This window comes from Ranitomeya variabilis, chromosome 4 (genome assembly GCF_051348905.1).
Source record: "Ranitomeya variabilis isolate aRanVar5 chromosome 4, aRanVar5.hap1, whole genome shotgun sequence".
In the NCBI taxonomy this organism is placed as follows: Eukaryota; Metazoa; Chordata; class Amphibia; order Anura; family Dendrobatidae; genus Ranitomeya; species Ranitomeya variabilis.
The window spans coordinates 444,441,499-444,461,985 of NC_135235.1; the positions used below are offsets into that span (position 1 = coordinate 444,441,499).

The 20,487-nt window shown below is 44.1% G+C and overlaps 1 protein-coding gene across 6 annotated transcripts in view; it reads right to left on the reverse strand.

The window, feature by feature from the left end:
- LLGL2 (LLGL scribble cell polarity complex component 2) overlaps positions 1-20,487 on the reverse strand; it is a 104,792-nt gene that overhangs the window by 24,739 nt on the left and 59,566 nt on the right. For all 6 annotated transcript variants that reach the window (XM_077251505.1, XM_077251503.1, XM_077251507.1 and 3 more), the window contains exons 3-11: positions 16,733-16,830; positions 13,427-13,508; positions 9,037-9,152; positions 3,599-3,757; positions 3,357-3,519; positions 3,124-3,256; positions 2,983-3,037; positions 2,743-2,897; positions 1,372-1,589 (exon numbers count right to left, since the gene is read on the reverse strand). In XM_077251505.1, the coding sequence (XP_077107620.1) occupies positions 1,372-1,589; positions 2,743-2,897; positions 2,983-3,037; positions 3,124-3,256; positions 3,357-3,519; positions 3,599-3,757; positions 9,037-9,152; positions 13,427-13,508; positions 16,733-16,830 (1,179 nt within the window). The remainder of the gene's footprint in view (positions 1-1,371; positions 1,590-2,742; positions 2,898-2,982; positions 3,038-3,123; positions 3,257-3,356; positions 3,520-3,598; positions 3,758-9,036; positions 9,153-13,426; positions 13,509-16,732; positions 16,831-20,487) is intronic.

A 20,487-nucleotide genomic window follows, 5' to 3' on the forward strand; every position in this document is an offset into this window, starting at 1 on the left:
AATGGAGAGCAGTCAGTAAGAAGCAACTGATAAATGTAGTGTTTTAAAAGGAATCAGTCAGGAGGTTTTTGCCATGTAATTGAGTCATGCTGTAGGAGGCTGAGATCCTGATTCTAGTGATGTGTCACTTACCAGGCTGTGTGTTGCCGTTTCATCATTTTTATCAGCAGGAGATTATCACTACAGGACTAGGTGTTTTGTGCCTCCTGGTCAACTTGTTCTTTGTAAGCACAACCCCACCACAAATTAGCAGCTTTCTGTGTACACTGTATAATGATGGTGTGGGTGAGGTTATACACAGCTCATCATTCTAAGCTCTGCTAGATGTGCAGCAGAGAGAACAGTGATCGTGTCGCAATGACAGCAAGCAGACCTGCAAGTGACATCGCTGGAATCATCAGCCCCTACATCATGCTGCCCTCAGATTATATAGCAACCTGGTGACTGATTACCTTTAAAGGTTGCCTAAATGTGGCATCAGTCAGTCCGTGCACTAGAGGTAGTCTACTAAACACTTGACAGGGGAGGTCAGGAAATAACACTGTGTCCATAAACAAGAAGAACTGTATTCTAAGGAACATAAAAAATTGTTTCTCTTTATTCATCACCTTTGAAACATTTCAGCTTTAAAAGGAGAATTTTCTTTTAGTAAATCAAAATAATTTTTATTCTAGTATTTATAGTATATTTTGGTATGGAGCAACAGTAGGTGAATAAAAAGAAGCATTCCTATTACTGTAAGAAGCCATTCTTCTGTTACTACTAGTTTATAGGAGTGAATGATCGAATTTCTGTTTACTTGCATTCCTTTATACAGTATATCTACACAATGCTGCTATTTTCTGCCATTTGGGGCAAATAGTGAAAAACATTATTGATTTTTTTTCCCCCATTTAAATTCTACTTGCTCTCCCTATGGGCAATCCCAAATTCAGCTATTGGTAGATTTTCATTAGATATGTTATGCAGATGCATATTCCCAGATATACTGTGGACGGGTGAAGGGAAGCAGAGTAGGCTGCCTCCACAACAATACAGCCGCTATGGCTCCTATGAGTCAAGGACTTCGATTACTGCCGATGCCCATGCATATGGGGATCAATGACGAATGGAAATACTCCATCTATCTTTTTCTACAATCCGATTAACCAAACCGCACGATAGTTTGAAATCTGAGAGCAGACCGGCTCCCACACTATGCTGTCCTCATATAGTCTAGTGGTCTGATGACATACCTGCTTGTAAAGTGTTTTCAGCTATGTCCCACTCTCGCAAAATGCAAAGCAAAAATACTTAGGAACAAAGTACAAGAGTCTACATGGCTTACCCTTCCACATACAACCCTGCCAAACCCATCAGAGGGCTCCTTACCATGCTGGAGTACTGGGTGTTCTGCTTTCTGCCTGCACTGATGATTCTTTCCCACAGCTTCAGCGGAATAGAAGAGATATGGTAAGAACACGTGATTGCCGAGCAGTGTAAGGAAACCAGGTAAGGGCACTGAATTACTGGCCAGCCAGGTGTCTGGAGATCAATGGCCACAAGCTCTTCTTCGGCAAGTACCAGAAGGGCACGTGGGTCATCGTAGTCTAGATACAAAATCATGTTCATATTTGTAAACACAAACATATTACACAAGCTTACAAAAAGAATACTGCTCACTTTCCTAAAAAAGTGCAACTGTTATTTTACTGGGGGCAAACAGACAGATTGAGAAAGGGTGTCTGAGTAGTGGACAACTCGTTTAAAAGGGAACAGGTCATCATATTTATGCTGGCTGGACCATGAATCAGACACTGGCTATGTGATTACAGCCAGGCATGTTCTACTTTGAATTCCTGCTGTATTTCACAGTACACATCTTTAGACACTTTTCATTGAGTCTCAAATGACTAGCCTAAGGATGGATCTTCACTGGCGACTCCTCCAGTGGACTATGTTTCTCTGTATGACGGAATATAGGGAGAGATCTGTCAGTCAAACGTATTGGGGCATGGTGGAGACAACTGGGGACCTGCCTTGGAATTGTTATCCGAGTCACAGAGTCCCCGGCCGGCGTTTCAAGGTATATGTACTCACACTGCAGCGCTTCAGAGCAAAACATACGCGACACAGCCAGTGTCTGATACATGCCCGTGGTTTGGGCAGCATAAACTGATGACAGGTTCATTGTACGTGAAAGTCTTCCAATCTTTTTCACATGGACCATTGGTCAGTGTTCAAAATTGCTGGCGTGCACAGGTAAACGGAATATTATTGAGCACACGGACCGAAAATACACCAGCCTGCACTTGGCCATGCAGATTTAGTTGAGAAATTGCTTCACATTTCATCCTATGCATAGCAAAGGGTGAAATCCACACTAATAATTCACATGCTGTCAATTTAAAATTTGCACTGCATGACTATTTCTACACAAATGTATTTTTTCTAGAAGTTTTCCACTTTTAGTAAAGTCACTGGGCCATTGCCAACATCTGCATTTTGCTTTCAGCAATGGCATCACCGCTGCAGCCAGTAACTCAGCTCGGCAGCTCATGTCTTAAACAGCTGAGCAACTGAGCACAGCGATTGGCTGCAGTGGTGAGGAGCACTTTTCTAAAAGTGGAAAAAATTTAAAATCATGAGGTTATAGAAAAGACAACCGATATTTTAATTTTATCTACATGTCTTCAGATAATCCTGTCCCCCATTTTCCAACTAAACCCCCTCCCCAAAATCCCAATACCATCTTTTACTTACCAGCTGAGGGATCAGAGTTGCAGATTACTAAGTGATCAATTATCCTAGAAGTGAAGTCAAAAGCTACTTGTTGGCTAGCATTGACTACAGAGATGCTGTGCCTGTCTCCGTAACTTGCCATTGGCATGCCACCTTGGAACACAATATATGGTGACCTGAAAAAAAAAAAAAAGCAAGAAGCCATTAACAACACTGCAAAGCCAGAGCGAGCAATACTGTCATAACTGAAACAAGTCTTACCCTCTGCGTGATGTCAGCCACGTTATTTTACAGATTGCTTTACAGCGGAAAGGACCTAGGAAAAGAACAGGACTTAGTGCCAATAGTGATTCCTGCTGCCCATACTAATCTTATCTTTTTTTTTTTTTTAGACGGAATTACCATATGGCACTTTATTCTCCATGGGAGACTGTTGTATAGGTTCACCGATTGCTTCCCACTGACTGTAACCTCCATCATTGTGACAGCTTATAATCTGCTGTGCGTCTCGGCACCAGAAAATATTTTCCAGTTGCTAATATAGAAGTAAATAATTTGAAGAGACCAAAGGAACAGAATGTAAGTGGGTATGATACACTAGGAACAGATAATGTACACATTAAGCATATTGCTACCTGGGTGCCAAGGAATTGCTGCACGCAGCGTCCACTTCTCACATCCCAAACCATCATAAGTCCACGACTATAACCAATCAGGATTTGGTCTGGGTTCTTAGGATGCTCCTGCAAAGCTTCCACAGACTCAAAAGGGCGTCTGTTAGCATACTCATTGGGGAGTCTGTGGAGAAATGAGAAATAGGACGAGAAAAATCCTCAAAGGTCTTTAACAGCTATCCAAACTGAACAGCATTGCTTACCCGTGTAAGGCGGTATCATGCCCAACTGTTTTCTCCTCCAGTACTTGCAAGGATGGTAGTGTAAGGGTGAAAACACTGCCTCCTTCTGTGCCCACATACAGCCGTTCTCCAGACGAGTGGGCAAGGAGCACCTTAATTTGGGTTACGCTAGGAGGTGCCCTGTTAACATAGGAACAACAATATTCACATCAAATTTAGATATTAATACCAAAAACACTGAGTGCAAGAAAATGGAGGCAACAGGCAACAATGTCATTATTGTTCAATATTGCAGGAGTTTCACATTATACATATGGCAGGTTTATGAACTTACATCTGCTACAACTCGATAAACCCCCTCAAAGATTCATTTTAGGGCAACAGATTTCTTGATATGTCTGTTTAACTAATTATTTTATGCGGTATACCAATAATTAAAGAGTTGGTGTAGGGCCTCTTCTCCATTCACCTTCCCCTGGACCTCCTAAATTGCCCAGGGGACTGAGAAAGAAAGAAGTCAGCCAGGCTGTTCCTATACATATGCATGGCAGGTTAACCTCTCATAGCAAGAGCCTGGACAGAAATGGTCCACTCATTGTATCTAGATCTATATGGATAAATGAAGGCTGTCCGCTCACTGGAACACATAACTGGTCAAATTTGGGCAGACCTGGGACCCCTGGGATGTCCATGACTCCACAGCCAACTTTCTAGAAGCCTAATGGGAGTCACAACCATAAAAACTCGCTCCTTGATCCCCTCTCCTCTTTTTTTTTTTTTTTAACCTTGTGTTGCGGTATGTACACCACCTTCGTTCCCTTTTCACTTCTTGAATTGAATTGTACATGTAACAGTTGAAACACAAAATTCAGTTAATGTCAAGTGGTCAGCGTTTGTATTTTCGGAAAAATTTCAATAAAAATTTGTCACAAAAAAAAAAACGAAGCTTTTTGTTAAAACTCTTCTGTGGTGTTCCTCAGTTATTTACCATATAAATAAGAAATGTCTTAGAATGTTAGTGTTGGAAGGGACCTCCAGGGTTATAGTGACCAACAACCTCCTGCTCAACGCAAGATTCACTAAACCATCTCAGACAGATGACTTTCCAGCCTATTCTTTCTCGCCATTGTACCTACCAAACAGACATCTAAACTATACCCATGTCCATTACCTGCTAGGCTCACTCCTCTACTTAATTTGTCACTTATGTGCTTGTACTGTATAGTTTGGAGAACAGGACAGGCTGGTTTTCAATGCCAGTCTAAACTTGCCCATGGCTGGCAAACAAACCAGCCAGGAGCACTAGGGAAGGTATGAGAGAGGTCAGGCTACACATCTGCTAACAGTAGACATCGTACTAGATTTTTACTCCTCTTAGAAATGATTGAATACCTTAACTCCGTGCTATAGTTCCCCTAGTCATTCTCACAGTTAGGGCTGACAGTGTCACTATGTAATGTCACTCCCTTTTGGCAAGAAGATTGGAATCTCTACTACTCATCATGGCACCCCTGTCCAGAATCTTCCTCTACATGCTGACTGCTAACTGACCTATAATTTGCAATTTACTTCTTATTAAAAGGAATTTTTAATTTTATAGTTTCCTTGTCGTTGCCAGGTTACCAGCCACCTGTACGGTCTTATCAGTGCTTACAAGTTGTTTGCTACCGAGCTTGCAAACACGACTCAACTAGACGGATCCCTGGATCCAGCCAGCTTCAGTGCATCTGCCCTTACCCGATGCTACAGAGGTAAAGCAGCCATTGCTTGCATCATCGGAGAGCGCACAATTTGGGCCAGCAGCTCAACCGGGGTGCTGGTCAGGACTGCAATTCATCAGGGGCACAAGCAGGAAGACGGAATGCAGGAGAATGACAAACCCATTAAAAGACAAGCAAACTGTCTATACTCCCATATGAATAGTCTATGGCAGAAATAGGCATACCTAATAACAAACAGAAGCTCACGTTCACGGGAGTTACATAAATAACATAGCACAGCTCACCGAAACCCTGTCCACCTACGGTTGCACAAATAGATAGGTGGTAATGCCTCAGCCATGAACTTCTGAAATCGGAATACTCCTTTACCCATCAGTGATCAAGCCCCATGTTTCAATTTGGAAGTGTCACTTTATGTGGTAATTCTGGAATGCTTCTACATTTACCAGCATTTATTAAACTACTGGAAATTTTATGAAAATTTTGAAAAAGGGTATAAACAAAATATAACAGACAAACTTTGTAATATTTTAAAAAACAATTTTGTTTTATTTTGTAAGGGTATTTGAAGGGTTAAAAGCTTCAACAACTTTTTTTTTTATCCCCTTCAAGGAATTTAACAAATCTTATATTTTTCAGGGACGCACACAGCTTTGATTTAACTGAGGCGCCTATATATTAAAAAAAAAAAAAAGTTAAACCATTTTGACATCCCGCACCCCTCAAGGTATTCAAACCTGCTGTCAGAAAGTTTGCATTAAATAATTCTCGTGAAGCACCTAAAGGATTAACAAAGTGGACTGAATGGTATGAAAAATTACATTTTATTTTTTTCACACTAAAATTTTAACAGGCTACCATAGCTGGCAATTAAGGGGAACCACTTAATTGCAGACTACCAATGGGGATAAAGGGGGAGCCCCCTCCCTCCATTAACCAACTAGATGCAGCTGTTGCAGTTGACAGGAGAATTGGGTGGTTAAAACGTCATGATCGGTGTTGACACTAATCGAGGCCAATAATGGAGTGTCAGGTATAATATACAACTGATACCTGCAATATTTTCACCCATCGGATGGCGCTATTCTCATTCCTTAAGTCATTTAAAAGCATACTGACTGTCATTTAAGAAGCACTCCCATCAAGGTTTTTATCCTCTTAATATATTAGTTATATTATATGACACTGTGTACTTACAATTGCTCATTTTGCCCTTCTACCCAGTCAGTTCTTCTCTTTTCCATTAGGTCTACGACATCACGTGATTAAAAACAGACTAACCGAATCCTTCAAAGCGCCATATAGAAATAGGAAGTCTCTTTTCCCTATATGAGTCAGTATTAGAACTACAATTCTACTTCACTGCAAAGTCCCTGGCAGGGATGAGAGAGGAGCAGCTGGTCAGGAGGTGAACAGGGGGTGCAGCTTGGAAGGATTCAGCTAGTCAGTTTTTAATCACTTGATGTAATTGGCCTAATGGAAAAGAAAATAATTAACTGGGTAGAAAGGCAAAATGAGCAATTGTAAGCACACAGTGCTATATAACGATTGCAGTATATATTAAGAGGATAAAAACATTGATGGGAGGAGTGCTTCTTTAAAGGGGTTAGGTAACAACATTCAAAGATGCACAAGAAACACTTTGCAAGCAGCGCAGTTAATTTTACAAATTCCTCTTATTCTCATTTTTAATGTGCAATATCCAACTGGGCCCATAACTACGAAACATACTCAGAATCTAACTACTGCTCTATTCTCTATGGCAGACCTGGGCACAGTGCGGCCCGCAGGTCACATCCTGCCTTCAGGCTGACAGACAGCTGTGGGGCTGGAAACCAGAGGTCCACGGGCCACACCATGCCCGCCCGCCGTCTCCATCTACGCTGACTTCTTTGGTGGAGGAAAGGCCTCCAGCCACTTCCTCCACCAATCAGCGTGTGAAACAGCTGACGCAATGACATCATTTAATCGTATTAGCTGTGTACTGCGGAGAGTCAGCACACTGGAGACAGGGAGAGGGGAACGGGACTGAGGTGTTTTTTAATGTCTATGGGATGTTTGGGTGGGCATGGGGAGGCAAAGGGGGCCTCGTGCTGCACATGGGGAGGCTACGGGGGTCTCGTGCTGCACATGGGGAGGCTACGGGGGGCCTCGTGCTGCACATGGGGAGGCTACGGGGGCCTCGTGCTGCACATGGGGAGGCTACGGGGGCCTCGTGCTGCACATGGGGAGGCTACGGGGGCCTCGTGCCGCACATGGGGAGGCTACGGGGGCCTCGTGCTGCACATGGGGAGGCTACGGGGGCCTCGTGCTGCACATGGGGAGGCTACGGGGGCCTCGTGCTGCACATGGGGAGGCTACGGGGGCCTCGTGCTGCACATGGGGAGGCTACGGGGGCCTCGTGCTGCACATGGGGAGGCTACGGGGGCCTCGTGCTGCACATGGGGAGGCTACGGGGGCCTCGTGCTGCACATGGGGAGGCTACGGGGGCCTCGTGCTGCACATGGGGAGGCTACGGGGGCCTCGTGCTGCACATGGGGAGGCTACGGGGGCCTCGTGCTGCACATGGGGAGGCTACGGGGGCCTCGTGCTGCACATGGGGAGGCTACGGGGGGCCTCGTGCTGCACATGGGGAGGCTACGGGGGGCCTCGTGCTGCACATGGGGAGGCTACGGGGGGCCTCGTGCTGCACATGGGGAGGCTACGGGGGGCCTCGTGCTGCACATGGGGAGGCTACGGGGGCTTATGCAGCATACATAGGAAGGCTGGTGCGGTGCTCATGCAGTGTGCATAGGGAGGATGGTGCGGGGCTCATGCCGCATATAAGGGGCTGTTGGGGGGCTCATACGATATACAGAAGGGGCTGTACTCTGGTTCAAAGGATCTCAGGGGATGTCCGCATACTTAATTCTGCTCAATATTAAGCGAAACAATATTAATATAATTATCAATAAATAATATATCGATAATATTAAGTAGAATTAATTTCTGCCTATTGGTTCAGCCCTACACAAAAGTCACGGTCTCACAAGGCCCCTCGGGAAAATTAATTGCCCACTCGTGCTCCATGGACACTATTTGTTCTATGATGCAATCTTGCAAAAACTATTTAAACTACAGCAGACCGTTTACCTTGGCATTATAAGATGCCATGTTGCCGAGCACATAAGCTGGCACAGATATAAATTCATTCACATGCAAAGCAACTAAGCCAGTGTTTACACACCAGGTTAGATAGCCCAGCCCAAAGCTGGCAGAGTCAAAGCAGGAACTGAGGGATGGAGCAGTGACTGGTCACAAACTACTCCTTTAAATTTATGACCAAGAGGCACAGTAATGACAGCTACCTCAATTCAGGAACTCAGACATTAATGTAATGAATGGAAATTCACATGATCATTCCCCAACACATTTGTGACCAGTTTAGTTGTTGTCTGGGGCCCGGCTACAGTCTTTGTTCAGATTTAGAGCTGCCATGTCAGGTCTTTTCTTTTACAGGGGGGTGCAAACAACAGTAAAGCTATTCAGAAGATCTCATTTATGTGTGAACTCCAAGATCCAGAATAGAGAGTCCCAAAGTAAGGAAACTATTAGAGAGAGGAGTCAGGTCATTACAATCTGAAAGGCGGCTGAAATGTCATGTTTTTATTGTGAAGACCAAATATCTATAAAATAGAAAAAAAAAATCCATAAAAATGTCAGGAAAAATTACATTGTGCGGATCCGGTGTGTACTCACCCAGGTGGTCCTCGGAGGGTGAACTTCTTCTCCTCCTGTAGTTCAGACACGCCATCTTGCTGCCTCAGTGACCATAAGTGGAGGCTGTTATCATCCAGCAGCGTGATGAGTTGGCACTATGAATAAAGGTCATACCATCCCATAAACCGTATGTAAACCCAATGTGGTGGGACATCGCACACTAGATTAATACAATATGGAACTCAGGGTAGAAAGGTTTAAAGTAAGCGGTGTTCACAAGAACAAATAGGGATGACTTAGAGCTTTCAATAATTTCCCCATTCTAAACCCAGACTACCAGAATAATATGTTTGGGAGACTGGGCTGGTCTATGATTGTGTTGTGTCCCTTCCTACCCCATTGAAGTATCCCTCCCACATGGTCCTACACTGCTCCTCTGATGGCAGGAAGCCTGGCATGAGAAGAATATTGCCAGAAGCTACAGTTGTGTGAATAAGTTTTTGCCCCCTTCCGGATTGCCTATTCATTTGCATGTTTGTCACACTTACCGTATATACTCAAGTATAAGCCGAGATTTTCAGCCCACCTTTTTGGGCTGAAAGTGACCCTCTCGGCTTATACTCGAGTCACTGTCAGCGGGGAGGGGGGGGCGAGGTGATATACTCACCTGCTCCTGGCGCGGTCCCTGCATGTCCCATGGTCTCCGGGCAGCTCTTCCTGTGTTCAGAGGTCACGTGGTACCGCTCATTACAGTAATGAATATGCACGCATATTCATTACTGTAATGAGCAGTACGTGACCGTTGAACACAGGAAGATGCCGCCGGCTCCCGGAGACCATCTGACAGTGAGATGCTGCCAGGGACCGCGCCGGGAGTAGGTGAGTATATCGGGGGAGGTGAGCAGTGCGCGATAGTCACCTTCCTCGTTCCACCGCTGCGCGTTGCTGTCTTCCATCCTGTGCACTTACTGTTCAGGTCAGAGGGCGCGATGACGCGATTAGTGTGCGCGCCGCCCTCTGCCTGAACAGTCAGTGCAGAGGATGGAAGACAGAGCGGCACGTGGAACAAGGAAGGTGAATATCGCAAGTGCCGGGGGCCTGAGCGAAGAGAGGCGAGTATGTGATTTTTTAAATTTTAATCGCAGCAACAGCATATAGGGCAAATGTGTGGAGCATCTCATGGGGCCACAATGTATGGAGCATCTCATGGGGCCACAATGTATGGAGCATCTCATGGGGCCACAATGTATGGAGCATCTCATGGGGCCACAATGTGTGGAGCATCTCATGGGGCCACAATGTGTGGAGCATCTCATGGGGCCACAATGTGTGGAGCATCTCATGGGGCCACAATGTGTGGAGCATCTCATGGGGCCATAATGTGTGGATCATCTCATGGGGCCATAATGTGTGGATCATCTCATGGGGCCATAATGTGTGGAGCATCTTATGTGGAGTATCTCATGGGGCATAATGTGTGGAGCATCTTATGGGGCCATTATTAACCTTTGTGCAGGATTATATGGGGCATATTTTAATATGGAGAATCTTATGGGGCCATTATTAACCTTTGTGCAGCCCATCATGAACTGTATGGAGCATTATATGGGGTTCCTGATTCAATATGGATATTCAAAAACACTTAACCTACTGATTTCTCAATTAATTTTACTTTTATTGGTATCCATTTTTATTTTTGACATTTACCGGTAGCTGCTGCATTTTCCACCCTAGGCTTATACTCGAGTCATTAAGTTTTCCCAGTTTTTTGTGGCAAATTTAGGGGGGTCGGCTTATACTCGAGTATATACGGTAAATGTTTCAGATCACCAAATTTAAATGCTAGACAAAGATAATACAAGTAAATATAAAAAGCAGTTTTTAAATTAATGACTATTATTAAGGGAAAAAGAAATCCAAATCTACAGGCCCTGTGTGAAAGACTGACACAAAGCCCCCCCACCACCACTTAAAACATAAATGAACTGTGGTTTATCACATCTTTGGGATACAGAGTTATAATTCCCTAGCCAAATGCAGGCCTGATTACTGCCACACCTGTTCTCAATCAAAAAATCACTTAAGTAGGATCTGCCTCACAAATTGAAGTAGACCAAGACATCCTCAAAAGCTAGACATCATGCTGCAATACAAAGAAATTCTGGAACAAATGAGAAAAAGTTTCTAAAGCCATTTCTCAAGTTTTGACACTCCAGCAAACAAAAGTGAGAGCCACTAGCCACAAATGGCAAAAAACATGGAACAGTGGTGAACCTTCCCAGTAGTGGCCGGCTGACCAAAATTACCCCAAGAATGCAGCAATGACTCATCCAAGAGACATAAGACCCCACAACAACATCCAAGGAACTGCAGGCCTCACTTCCCTGAGTTAAGGTCAGTGTTCATGACTCCGCCATAAGAGACTGGAGATGAAAACCACTGCAGAGCAATAAGAACATAAAGGCTCTTCTCGGTTTTGCCAGAAAACATCTTGATGATCCCCAAGACTTTCGGGAGAACACTCTGTGGATTGATGAGATAAAAGTTGAACTTTTTGGAAGGTGTATGTCCCATTACTAGTGATGAGCGAGTATTCTCGTTGCTCGAGATTTCCGGAACATGCTCGGGGGGTCTCCGAGTATTTGTAAGTGCTCGGAGATTTAGTTTTTGTTGATGCAGCTGAATGATTTACATCTGTTAGCCAGCCTGAGTACATATGGGGGTTACCTGGTTGCTAGGGAATTCCCATATGTACTTATGCTGGCTAACAGATGTAAATCATTCAGCTGCGGCGCTGAAAACTAAATCTCCGAGCACTAACAAATACTCGGAGGACATCCAAAAGTGCTACGGAAATCTCGAATAACGAGTATACTCGCTCATCACTACCCATTACATCTGCGTAGAAGTAACAGCATTTCAGAAAAGAAACATCATACCAACAGAAAAATATTGTGGTGGTAGTGTGCTCTGGGGCTGTTTTGCTGCTTCAGGTCCTGGAAGACTTGATGTGGTAAATGGAACCATTTAAGCCAAGTTCACACAGTGTTGTTGCTGTGCTTTTGATGCGAATTTTCAGCTACATTTTTCAGTAACAGCTAGGTCTATGAGATTTCAGAAATCTCATGCACACAGCTTGGTTTTTTTGTCATCAGTATTTTGTGCTTTGCATTGTTTTTTGGACATAGAGCACGTCACTTTCAGCGTTTTTTCACCCACTGAATTAAAAAAAAAAAGCAAGAAAAACTGCAACAAAATGCCACAAAAAAGTAGCAAAACCTGCATTTTTTGCTTCATTTTCTTTCCTGCCAAGCACACCAATTTTGATACAGAAAAAAAAAACAAAAAAAAAAAAAACGCTCAGTGTGAACTTCGCCTTATTCTGCTGTCTACCAAAAAATCCTGAATGAGAATGTCCGGCCATCTGTTTGTGACCTCAAGCTGAAGCGCACTTGGGTTATGCAGCAGGATAATGATCTAAAACACAACAGCAAGTCCACATCTAAATGAAAGAAAAATAAAATTAAGACTTTTGAGTGGCCTTGTCAAAAACCTGACCTTAATCCAATTGAGATGCCGTGGCATGCCCTTAAAAAGGCGGTTCATGCTCGGACACCCTCCAATGTGGCTGAATTACCACAATTCTCAAAGATGGGCCAAAATTCCTCCAGAGCGTCGTAAAAGACTCATTGCCAGTTATCACAAACGAGTGATTGCAGTGCAATTGCTAAGGGTCCAACCAGTTATTAGGTTTAGGGGCAATCACTTTTTCACACAGGGCCCTGTAGGTTTGGATTTCTTTTTCCCTTAATAAAGACATTCATTTTAAACTGCATTTTCTGTGTACTTGTGTTATCTATGTCTAATATTTAAATTTGTTTGGTGATCTGAAACATTTAAATTTGACAAATATGCAAAAGAATAAGAAATCAGGATGGGACAAACACTTTCACACAACTGTATATACAGCTTCCTAAAAAGGTCTCATTCTAACGGTAGGGTCACATGAATGTTTTCTCCACATCCTAGAAAAATGTTCAATTATTCTGATCAGAATTGCATCAGTTTTTCTTGGACATGAACAGAGAAAAAAAAAATGTTCTCCACCTTCTCCATTTTGTCAGTCCGTAGAAATAAGACCACACTCTGACGTCATCTGAGTGTGGTCCGATTTTTTTCCACAGACCTCCATTGCCTATTTTGAACAGTCACACAGATTAAAATCTGACATCTACAATTTTTCCCTTGGACCACTTGGTCCGAAAAAAACCGGACATGTGCACAGCCCCACTCTTTCATAGGTATGCGCTATATGTGAAAACCATGGATAACACTCGGATGGGAAAATCCATCATGTGATTGAGCCCCAACATTGATTTATACAGGTGACCCTGTAGTGAGGTTTGGCCAAACCAAACACATATCTCACCTGGTTTGGAATAAAGCTGATCTTTATCACTGCATTATTCTGTTCATGTAAATTCATGAACTCCACTCCAGGGGAGCCATATCTGATGGAAAACGTTGTCTAAGAAAACACCGGGTTGAAATGAGGAGACAACGTAAGCAATATATTCCTATTTATGGGGTTGTCTTCAAACAGACATTTAGGACATATCCGCAGGCTAAAGGTACCGTCACACTAAACGATATCGCTAGCGATCCGTGACGTTGCAGCGTCCTGGATAGCGATATCGTTGAGTGTGACACGCAGCAGCGATCAGGATCCTGCTGGGATATCGCTGGTCGTTGATTAAAGTTCAGAACTTTATTTGGTCGTCAGATCGCCGTGTATCGTTGTGTTTGACAGCAAAAGCAACGATACCAGCGATGTTTTACAATGGTAACCAGGGTAAATATCGGGTTACTAAGCGCAGGGCCGCGCTTAGTAACCCGATGTTTACCCTGGTTACCAGTGTATAATGTAAAAAAACAAACAGTACATACTCACCTTCGCGTCCCCCGGCGTCCGCTTCCTGCACTGACTGACTGCCGGCCGTAAAGTGAAAGGACAGCACAGCGGTGACGTCACCGCTCTGCTGTTAGGGCCGGCACTCAGTCAGCGCAGGAAGCGGACGCCGGGGGACGCGAAGGTAAGTATGTACTGTTTGTTTTTTTACATTTTACACTGGTAACCAGGGTAAACATCGGGTTACTAAGCGCGGCCCTGCGCTTAGCAACCCGATGTTTACCCTGGTTACCCAGGGACCTCGGCATCGTTGGTCGCTGGAGAGCGGTCTGTGTGACAGCTCTCCAGCGACCAAACAGCGACGCTGCAGCGATCGGCATCGTTGTCTGTATCGCTGCAGCGTCGCTTAGTGTGACGGTACCTTTAGGCCTCTTTCACACTTCCGTCTTTCAGCTCCCGTCACAATCGTCGATTTTTGAGAATGCAGGATCCTGCAAAAAAATTTGCAGGATCCTGCATTTTCCCATAGACTTGTATTAGGCTACTTTCACACTGGCATTTTTTGTCCTCCGTCGCAATGCGTCGTTTTGGACAAAAACCGCATCCTGCAAAAGTGCTTGCAGGATGCGTTTTTTCTCCATTGACTTGCATTAGCGACGCATTGCGACGGATGCGTTGTGCTTTGGCGGACCGTCGGCACAAAAAACGCTACATGTAACGTTTTTTGCTGCCGACGGTCTGCTTTTTCCGACCACGCATGCGCGGCCGGAACTCCGCCCCCACCTCCCCGCACTTCACAATGGGGCGGCGGATGCGCTGGAAAAATGCATCCGCTGCCCCCATTGTGCGGCATATACAACGCTAGCGTCGGTAACCTCGGCCCGACGCACTGCGACGGGCCGAGCCCGACACTAGTGTGAAAGAAGCCTTAGCGACGGATTGTGACGGATGGCCACACGTTTCATCCGTCTTTCACTGGATTCTGCATAAAAGAACGGTCCGTCGGGCAGAGAATACGGTCAGAGGAACGTTTTTTCTGCACGTCGGAAAATCGGTCAGCGACGCATCCTGCGCTGCCTGTCTGGCTACAATAGTAGGCTATGGGCGCAGGATGCATCGCTGCCTGTGAAAGGCAGGAATCCAGCGACGGGTCCCGCCTTTTCAAAGAGAGCATGCGTAGAAGAATTTCCCATCAGGGAAATTCTCTCTCTTTCTCTTTTTACTATTGATGCTGCCTATGCATATGATATAATGTGAAAAATAATAAAAAATAAATAATAAAAAAAAAAAATCGCAATATCCTCACCTACCGGAGTCCCGCGCAGCGATGCTCCCGCCAGCTGGCCTTCATAGTAATACATTGCGAAATCTCGCGAGAAGTCGCGGTCTCGCGAGATTTCGCAATGTAGTACTAGGAACGCTAGCTGCCGAGAGCATCGCTGCACGGGAACACCGGTAGGTGAGAACACTGCGATTTTTTTTTTTTTTAAACCTGGTTTGTGCTGTGTATGCGTTTTCGCAGCGGAAAACTGCTGTGAAAACACATACACAACAGGTGCACATAGGCTCGACGGGTCCGTCAGAAAGACGGGCCCAGTGCACAAGTTTTCCACAATCTGCACAGGATCCGTCATTTCAACATCTTGACGGATCCTGTGCAGATTTGGAAGACGGAAGTGTGAAAGTAGCCTAAGCTTAGGTCCTTATTCATCATTGCCTTTACACATGTTTTTTGTCTGGTTTTGTGTGTTTCCTGTTGTGTTTTTTTGTTTGTATTTTCAAAATTCATCATTCTATTTGCATCCTTTTTTTGTTTTTACTTGTTTTCTAGTTTGTGGGTGGAGTTTAGCAATTACAGATGTTTTCAGCTCATTCTTTACAAATTCTTAAAATTTGGCCCAACTCCACTACAGCTCCCTTAAGGGTACTGTCACACAGTGGCACTTTGATCGCTCCGACGGCACGATCCATGACGTTGCAGCGTCGCTTGATTATCGCTCCAGCGTCGTAGACTGCGGTCACACTTTGCAATGCACGGCGCTGGAGCGATAATTTCATGACGTAGTTGCGATATAGAAGTCATACGGGACATTGGGAATATCGTGCACTCCTTTGTTACACGCTGCGATCATGCCGCCACAGCGGGACACTTGACGACGAAATAAAGTTTCAAACGATCTGCTACGACGTACGATTCTCAGCGGGGTCCCTGATCGCAGTAGCGTGTCAGACACAGCAATATCGTAACTATATCGCTGGAACGTCACGGATCGTGCCGTTGTAGCGACCAAAGTGCCACTGTGTGACAGTACCCTAATAGTCTGTCTTTTTTTATTTTAAGTACAGCACGGTTTTTTTCAGTACAATTGTAAAAAGTTTGACTTTTTGTGTTATATTCATAACCATTCAAGACGGAAAAAAAAAAAAAAAACATTGACTTTCAGTAAAATTCATGAATTGTGTGCCCCATTTTGAAGAATGTGGCACAGAAAATGGCAATGAACACCACAAGACAAAGGTTAAAGTAACTTAAAAACAAACATGCAAATGATGAATCAGGGTCATGATGTCTAGTAGAACTGTATCTCATCTCTCCATCATGGGCAAGTGTGCTCCACTGTATTAAACACTGCAATAGCAAGGAATATTCTGCCACTACTGACAGGCACCTGTCAAAATGGGGGTCGTGGACACCCCTTTCTAGAGTTAGGCCAGACACACATCTTTAAGACATTTATGACAACCTGTGGATATGCCATAAATGTCAGTCGCAAGAAAATCCCTGTAAACACCAATAATGACATGATTAAAATGATCAAAGGATACACTTTGATGGCTCCAGAGCGGGTCCCAATCGCCATGAGCCGTAAAGAGTCACTAAACCCAAGGGCACTTGGTTGGTGAGGAAATCCATGTTCAACGGTCTGCAAGAAAATAAGGTTAGAAAGAAAAATTATATGTGAACAAAGGCTCAAAAATATTGATCATCAGAAAAGAAAAGGACAGGGCTTATCTTCATGGGAGAACACATCTTTGAGTATCTGAAAAATTTCTAAATAAATTAAACAAGAATAAAGACTAATGTAAAAACGATTTTCTTTTAATACGGTTGTGCTTCTTTAAAGAGCTTCAGGTTTCCAAAGCCGCAAAATGGTTTGAAGAAGAGACCTGACCAATCTTCAGGCAGTTCACCATTTTATCCATACAAAAACAACAAAATCACGACAGCTGCAAGGACACTGCAAATAAACAATCAGACTGATGGTTCAGGAAAGACTGAAGGCGTTTTCCTGAAAGTCTTCCTCGTGCAAAACTCAACGGGTATGTCAGCATCTAAAAGACATTGTGTGCACATACCTAATAGTTACTATACAGTCTGGTAGTATGTTTGGATGTGACCAAGGTGGACAAGTAGTCTAATACAATCACTCTCTTATCAGAAAGGGTGCTACGATTAACATATTGTAAGGGGAGAAAGCATCTATTTTATTCATTCGAGACCAAAAGGTAACCCTGAAGGAACTGCAGACTTCCCAAGCATGGACTGGAGTATCTGTCCATACGACCACTATAAGCCGTACACTCCATAGAAGGCAGCCTTTATGGGAGAGTGGCCAAAAAGAAGCCGTTTATACTTAAAAATTGTAAGGCTCGTTTTGAGTTTGTCAAAAGGCATGTGGGAGACTCCCCAAATATATGGAGGAAGGTGCGGTGGTCAAATGAGAGCAAAATTTTTGGCCACAGAAGTAAACGATATGTCTGGCACCAAACCAACACAGCTCATCATCCCAAGAACACCATCCCTACAGTAAGACATGGTGGTGGCAGCATCATTCTATGGGGATGTTATTCGACAGCAACAGGGAAAATGGTCCGAGTCGAGGGGAAGATGGATGGTGCGAAAAACATATCTATATACAGTGGGTACGAAAAGTATTCAGACCCCTTGAAAATTTTCACTGTTTCATTGCAGCCATTTGGTAAATTCGAAAAAGGTCATTTTTTTCTCATTAATGTACAATCTGCACATCTTGACTGAAAAAAAAATATATAGAATTTTTGGCAAATTTAATAAAAAAAGAAAAACAAATATCACATGGTCAAAGTATTCAGATTCTTTGCTCAGACACTCATTTAAGTCACATGCTGTCCATTTCCTTGTGATCCTTCTTGAGATGATTCTACTACTTCATTAGAGTCCACCTGTGTTTAATTAAACTGATATGACTTGATTTGGAAAGGCACACACCTGTCTATATAAGACCTCACAGCTCACAGTGCATGTCAGACCAAATGAGAATTATGAGGTCAAAGGAACTGGCCAAGGAGCTCAGAGACAGAATTTTGGTAAGGCACAGATCTGGCAAGGGTTACAAAAGAATTTCTGCAGTACTCAAGGTTCCTAAGAGCACAGTGGCCTCCATAATCCTTAAATGGAAGAAGTTTGGGACCACCAGAAGTCTTCCTATACTTGGCCGTCCAGCCAAACTGAGCAATCGTGGGAGAAGAGCCTTGGTGAGAGAGGTAAAGAAGAACCCCAAGATCGCTGTGGCTGAGCTTCAGAGATGCAGTAGGGAGATGGGAGAAAGTTCCACAAAGTCAACTATCACTGCAGCCGTCCACCAGTTGGGCCTTTATGGCAGAGTAGCCCGACGGAAGCCTCTCCTCAGTGCAAGACATATGAAAGCATGCATAGCGTTTGGAAAAAAAAAAACACATTAAGGACTACCAGACTATGAGAAATAAGATTCTCTGGTCCGATGAGACTAAGATAGACCTTTTTGGTGAAAATTTAAAGCAGTATATGTGGGGGAAAAACAGGCACTGCTCATCACCTGTCCAATACAATCCCAACAGTGAAACCTGGTGGTGGCAGCATCATGCTATGGGGGTGAGCTATTCAGCTGCAGGGACAGGACGACTGGTTGCCATTGAAGGAAACAAGAAAGCAGCCAAGGACAGAGATATCCTGGATGAAAACCTTCCAGAGTGCTCTGGACCTCAGACTTGGCCGAAGTTTCACCTTCCAACAAGACAATGACCCTAAGTACACAGCTAAAATAACAAATGAGTGGCTTCAGAACAACTCTGTGACCATTCTTGACAGGCCCAGCCACAGCCCTGACCTTAACCCAATTAAGCATCTCTGGGGAGACCTGAAAATGGCTGTCCACCAACGTTCACCATCCAACCTGACGGAACTAGAGAGGATCTGCAAGGAAGAATGGCAGAGGATCCCCTAATCCAGGTGTGAAAAACTTGTTGCATCATTCCCAAGAAGATTCATGGTAGTACTAGCTCAAAAGGATGCTTCTACTCAATACTGAGCAAAGGGTCTGAACACTTATGACCATGTGATTTCAGTTTTTCTTTTTTAATAAATTTGCTAAAATTACTACATTTGTTTTTTTTCAGTACAGATGGTGTGCAGAGTGTATATTAATGAGAAAAAAATGAACTTTTTTTGAATTTACCAAATGGATGCAATGAAACAAAGAGCGAAAAATTTAAAAGGGGTCTGAATACTTTCCGTACCCACTGTATATCCAGGTGCAATTTCCACCGTGACTCCCTCTGCAGAATAATCTTGTCAAAATCACCTCCCCTTACTTGCGGATTGACCTTGTCGATGCCCATGAAGCAAATCATCCCAGTGTCACCACCATGGGAACCATTAATATGTCTGGCGATGATGCACGATTCATGCTGAATGGGACTATTGCGCTCCACGAAGCGGTCCAGAGACCGGATGAGGTGCATTATACTGTCACTAATTGCTGGATGTGGTGTGAGGGCATTCGCATACTATGCGTCTCAACATGCAGTCCACTGACTGGCAAGAACATCATACTCCCATGCCCAATGGCGGACCGCACACTATCGGCAACTGGTAACCAGATATGATGCGGTTAGTGAAATGACGTCACTTCCGGGCCGATCGCATTCCACCATGTGGTCCAAGACATGGAGGTGGAGTCACACGCTGGCACAAAGGAGGATTTAGCACACCTCTATTTAAAAACAGAACAAGATGGAGGGACCACATGTACCAACGATTTTATATCTGGGTTGTGTCAAGTTTTTGCTCCCCTGATGAATTTCCTGTACTGGGGAGGAAAGGCGTACGGAGAAAATAAAACACTATGGTGGGCACATCCTAGCAGTCTACACTTGGGGGCTGTCCTTGTGAGGGCAGAAGCAATACAGGGGCATGACTGGGGAAGATGGGGAACCTCCCCCCCACCCCTACATGTAATCATCTTGTCTGTTCCTGCGTGTCTTCACCCTGCTAATGATGGAACTGAATGAACTGATGAGACCAAACCATTTATTATTGAGCTCTGCTTCAAGCACTTTATTACTCTCTTTACCCATAATGTCACTTTTGTGTATGTCCGGAGTTTTTTATATTTATAGATTAAAGGATGGATGGATAATCTCTTATTGCTGCCTTCCTACTGCCCCTGAGAGTATAACTATCAGGCTATGTGCAGACGTTCAGGAATTCTAGCAGAAAATTCCTGAGATTTTCTGCAAGAATTCTGCAAGAATTCTGCATGCGTTTTATTCGCATTTTTACT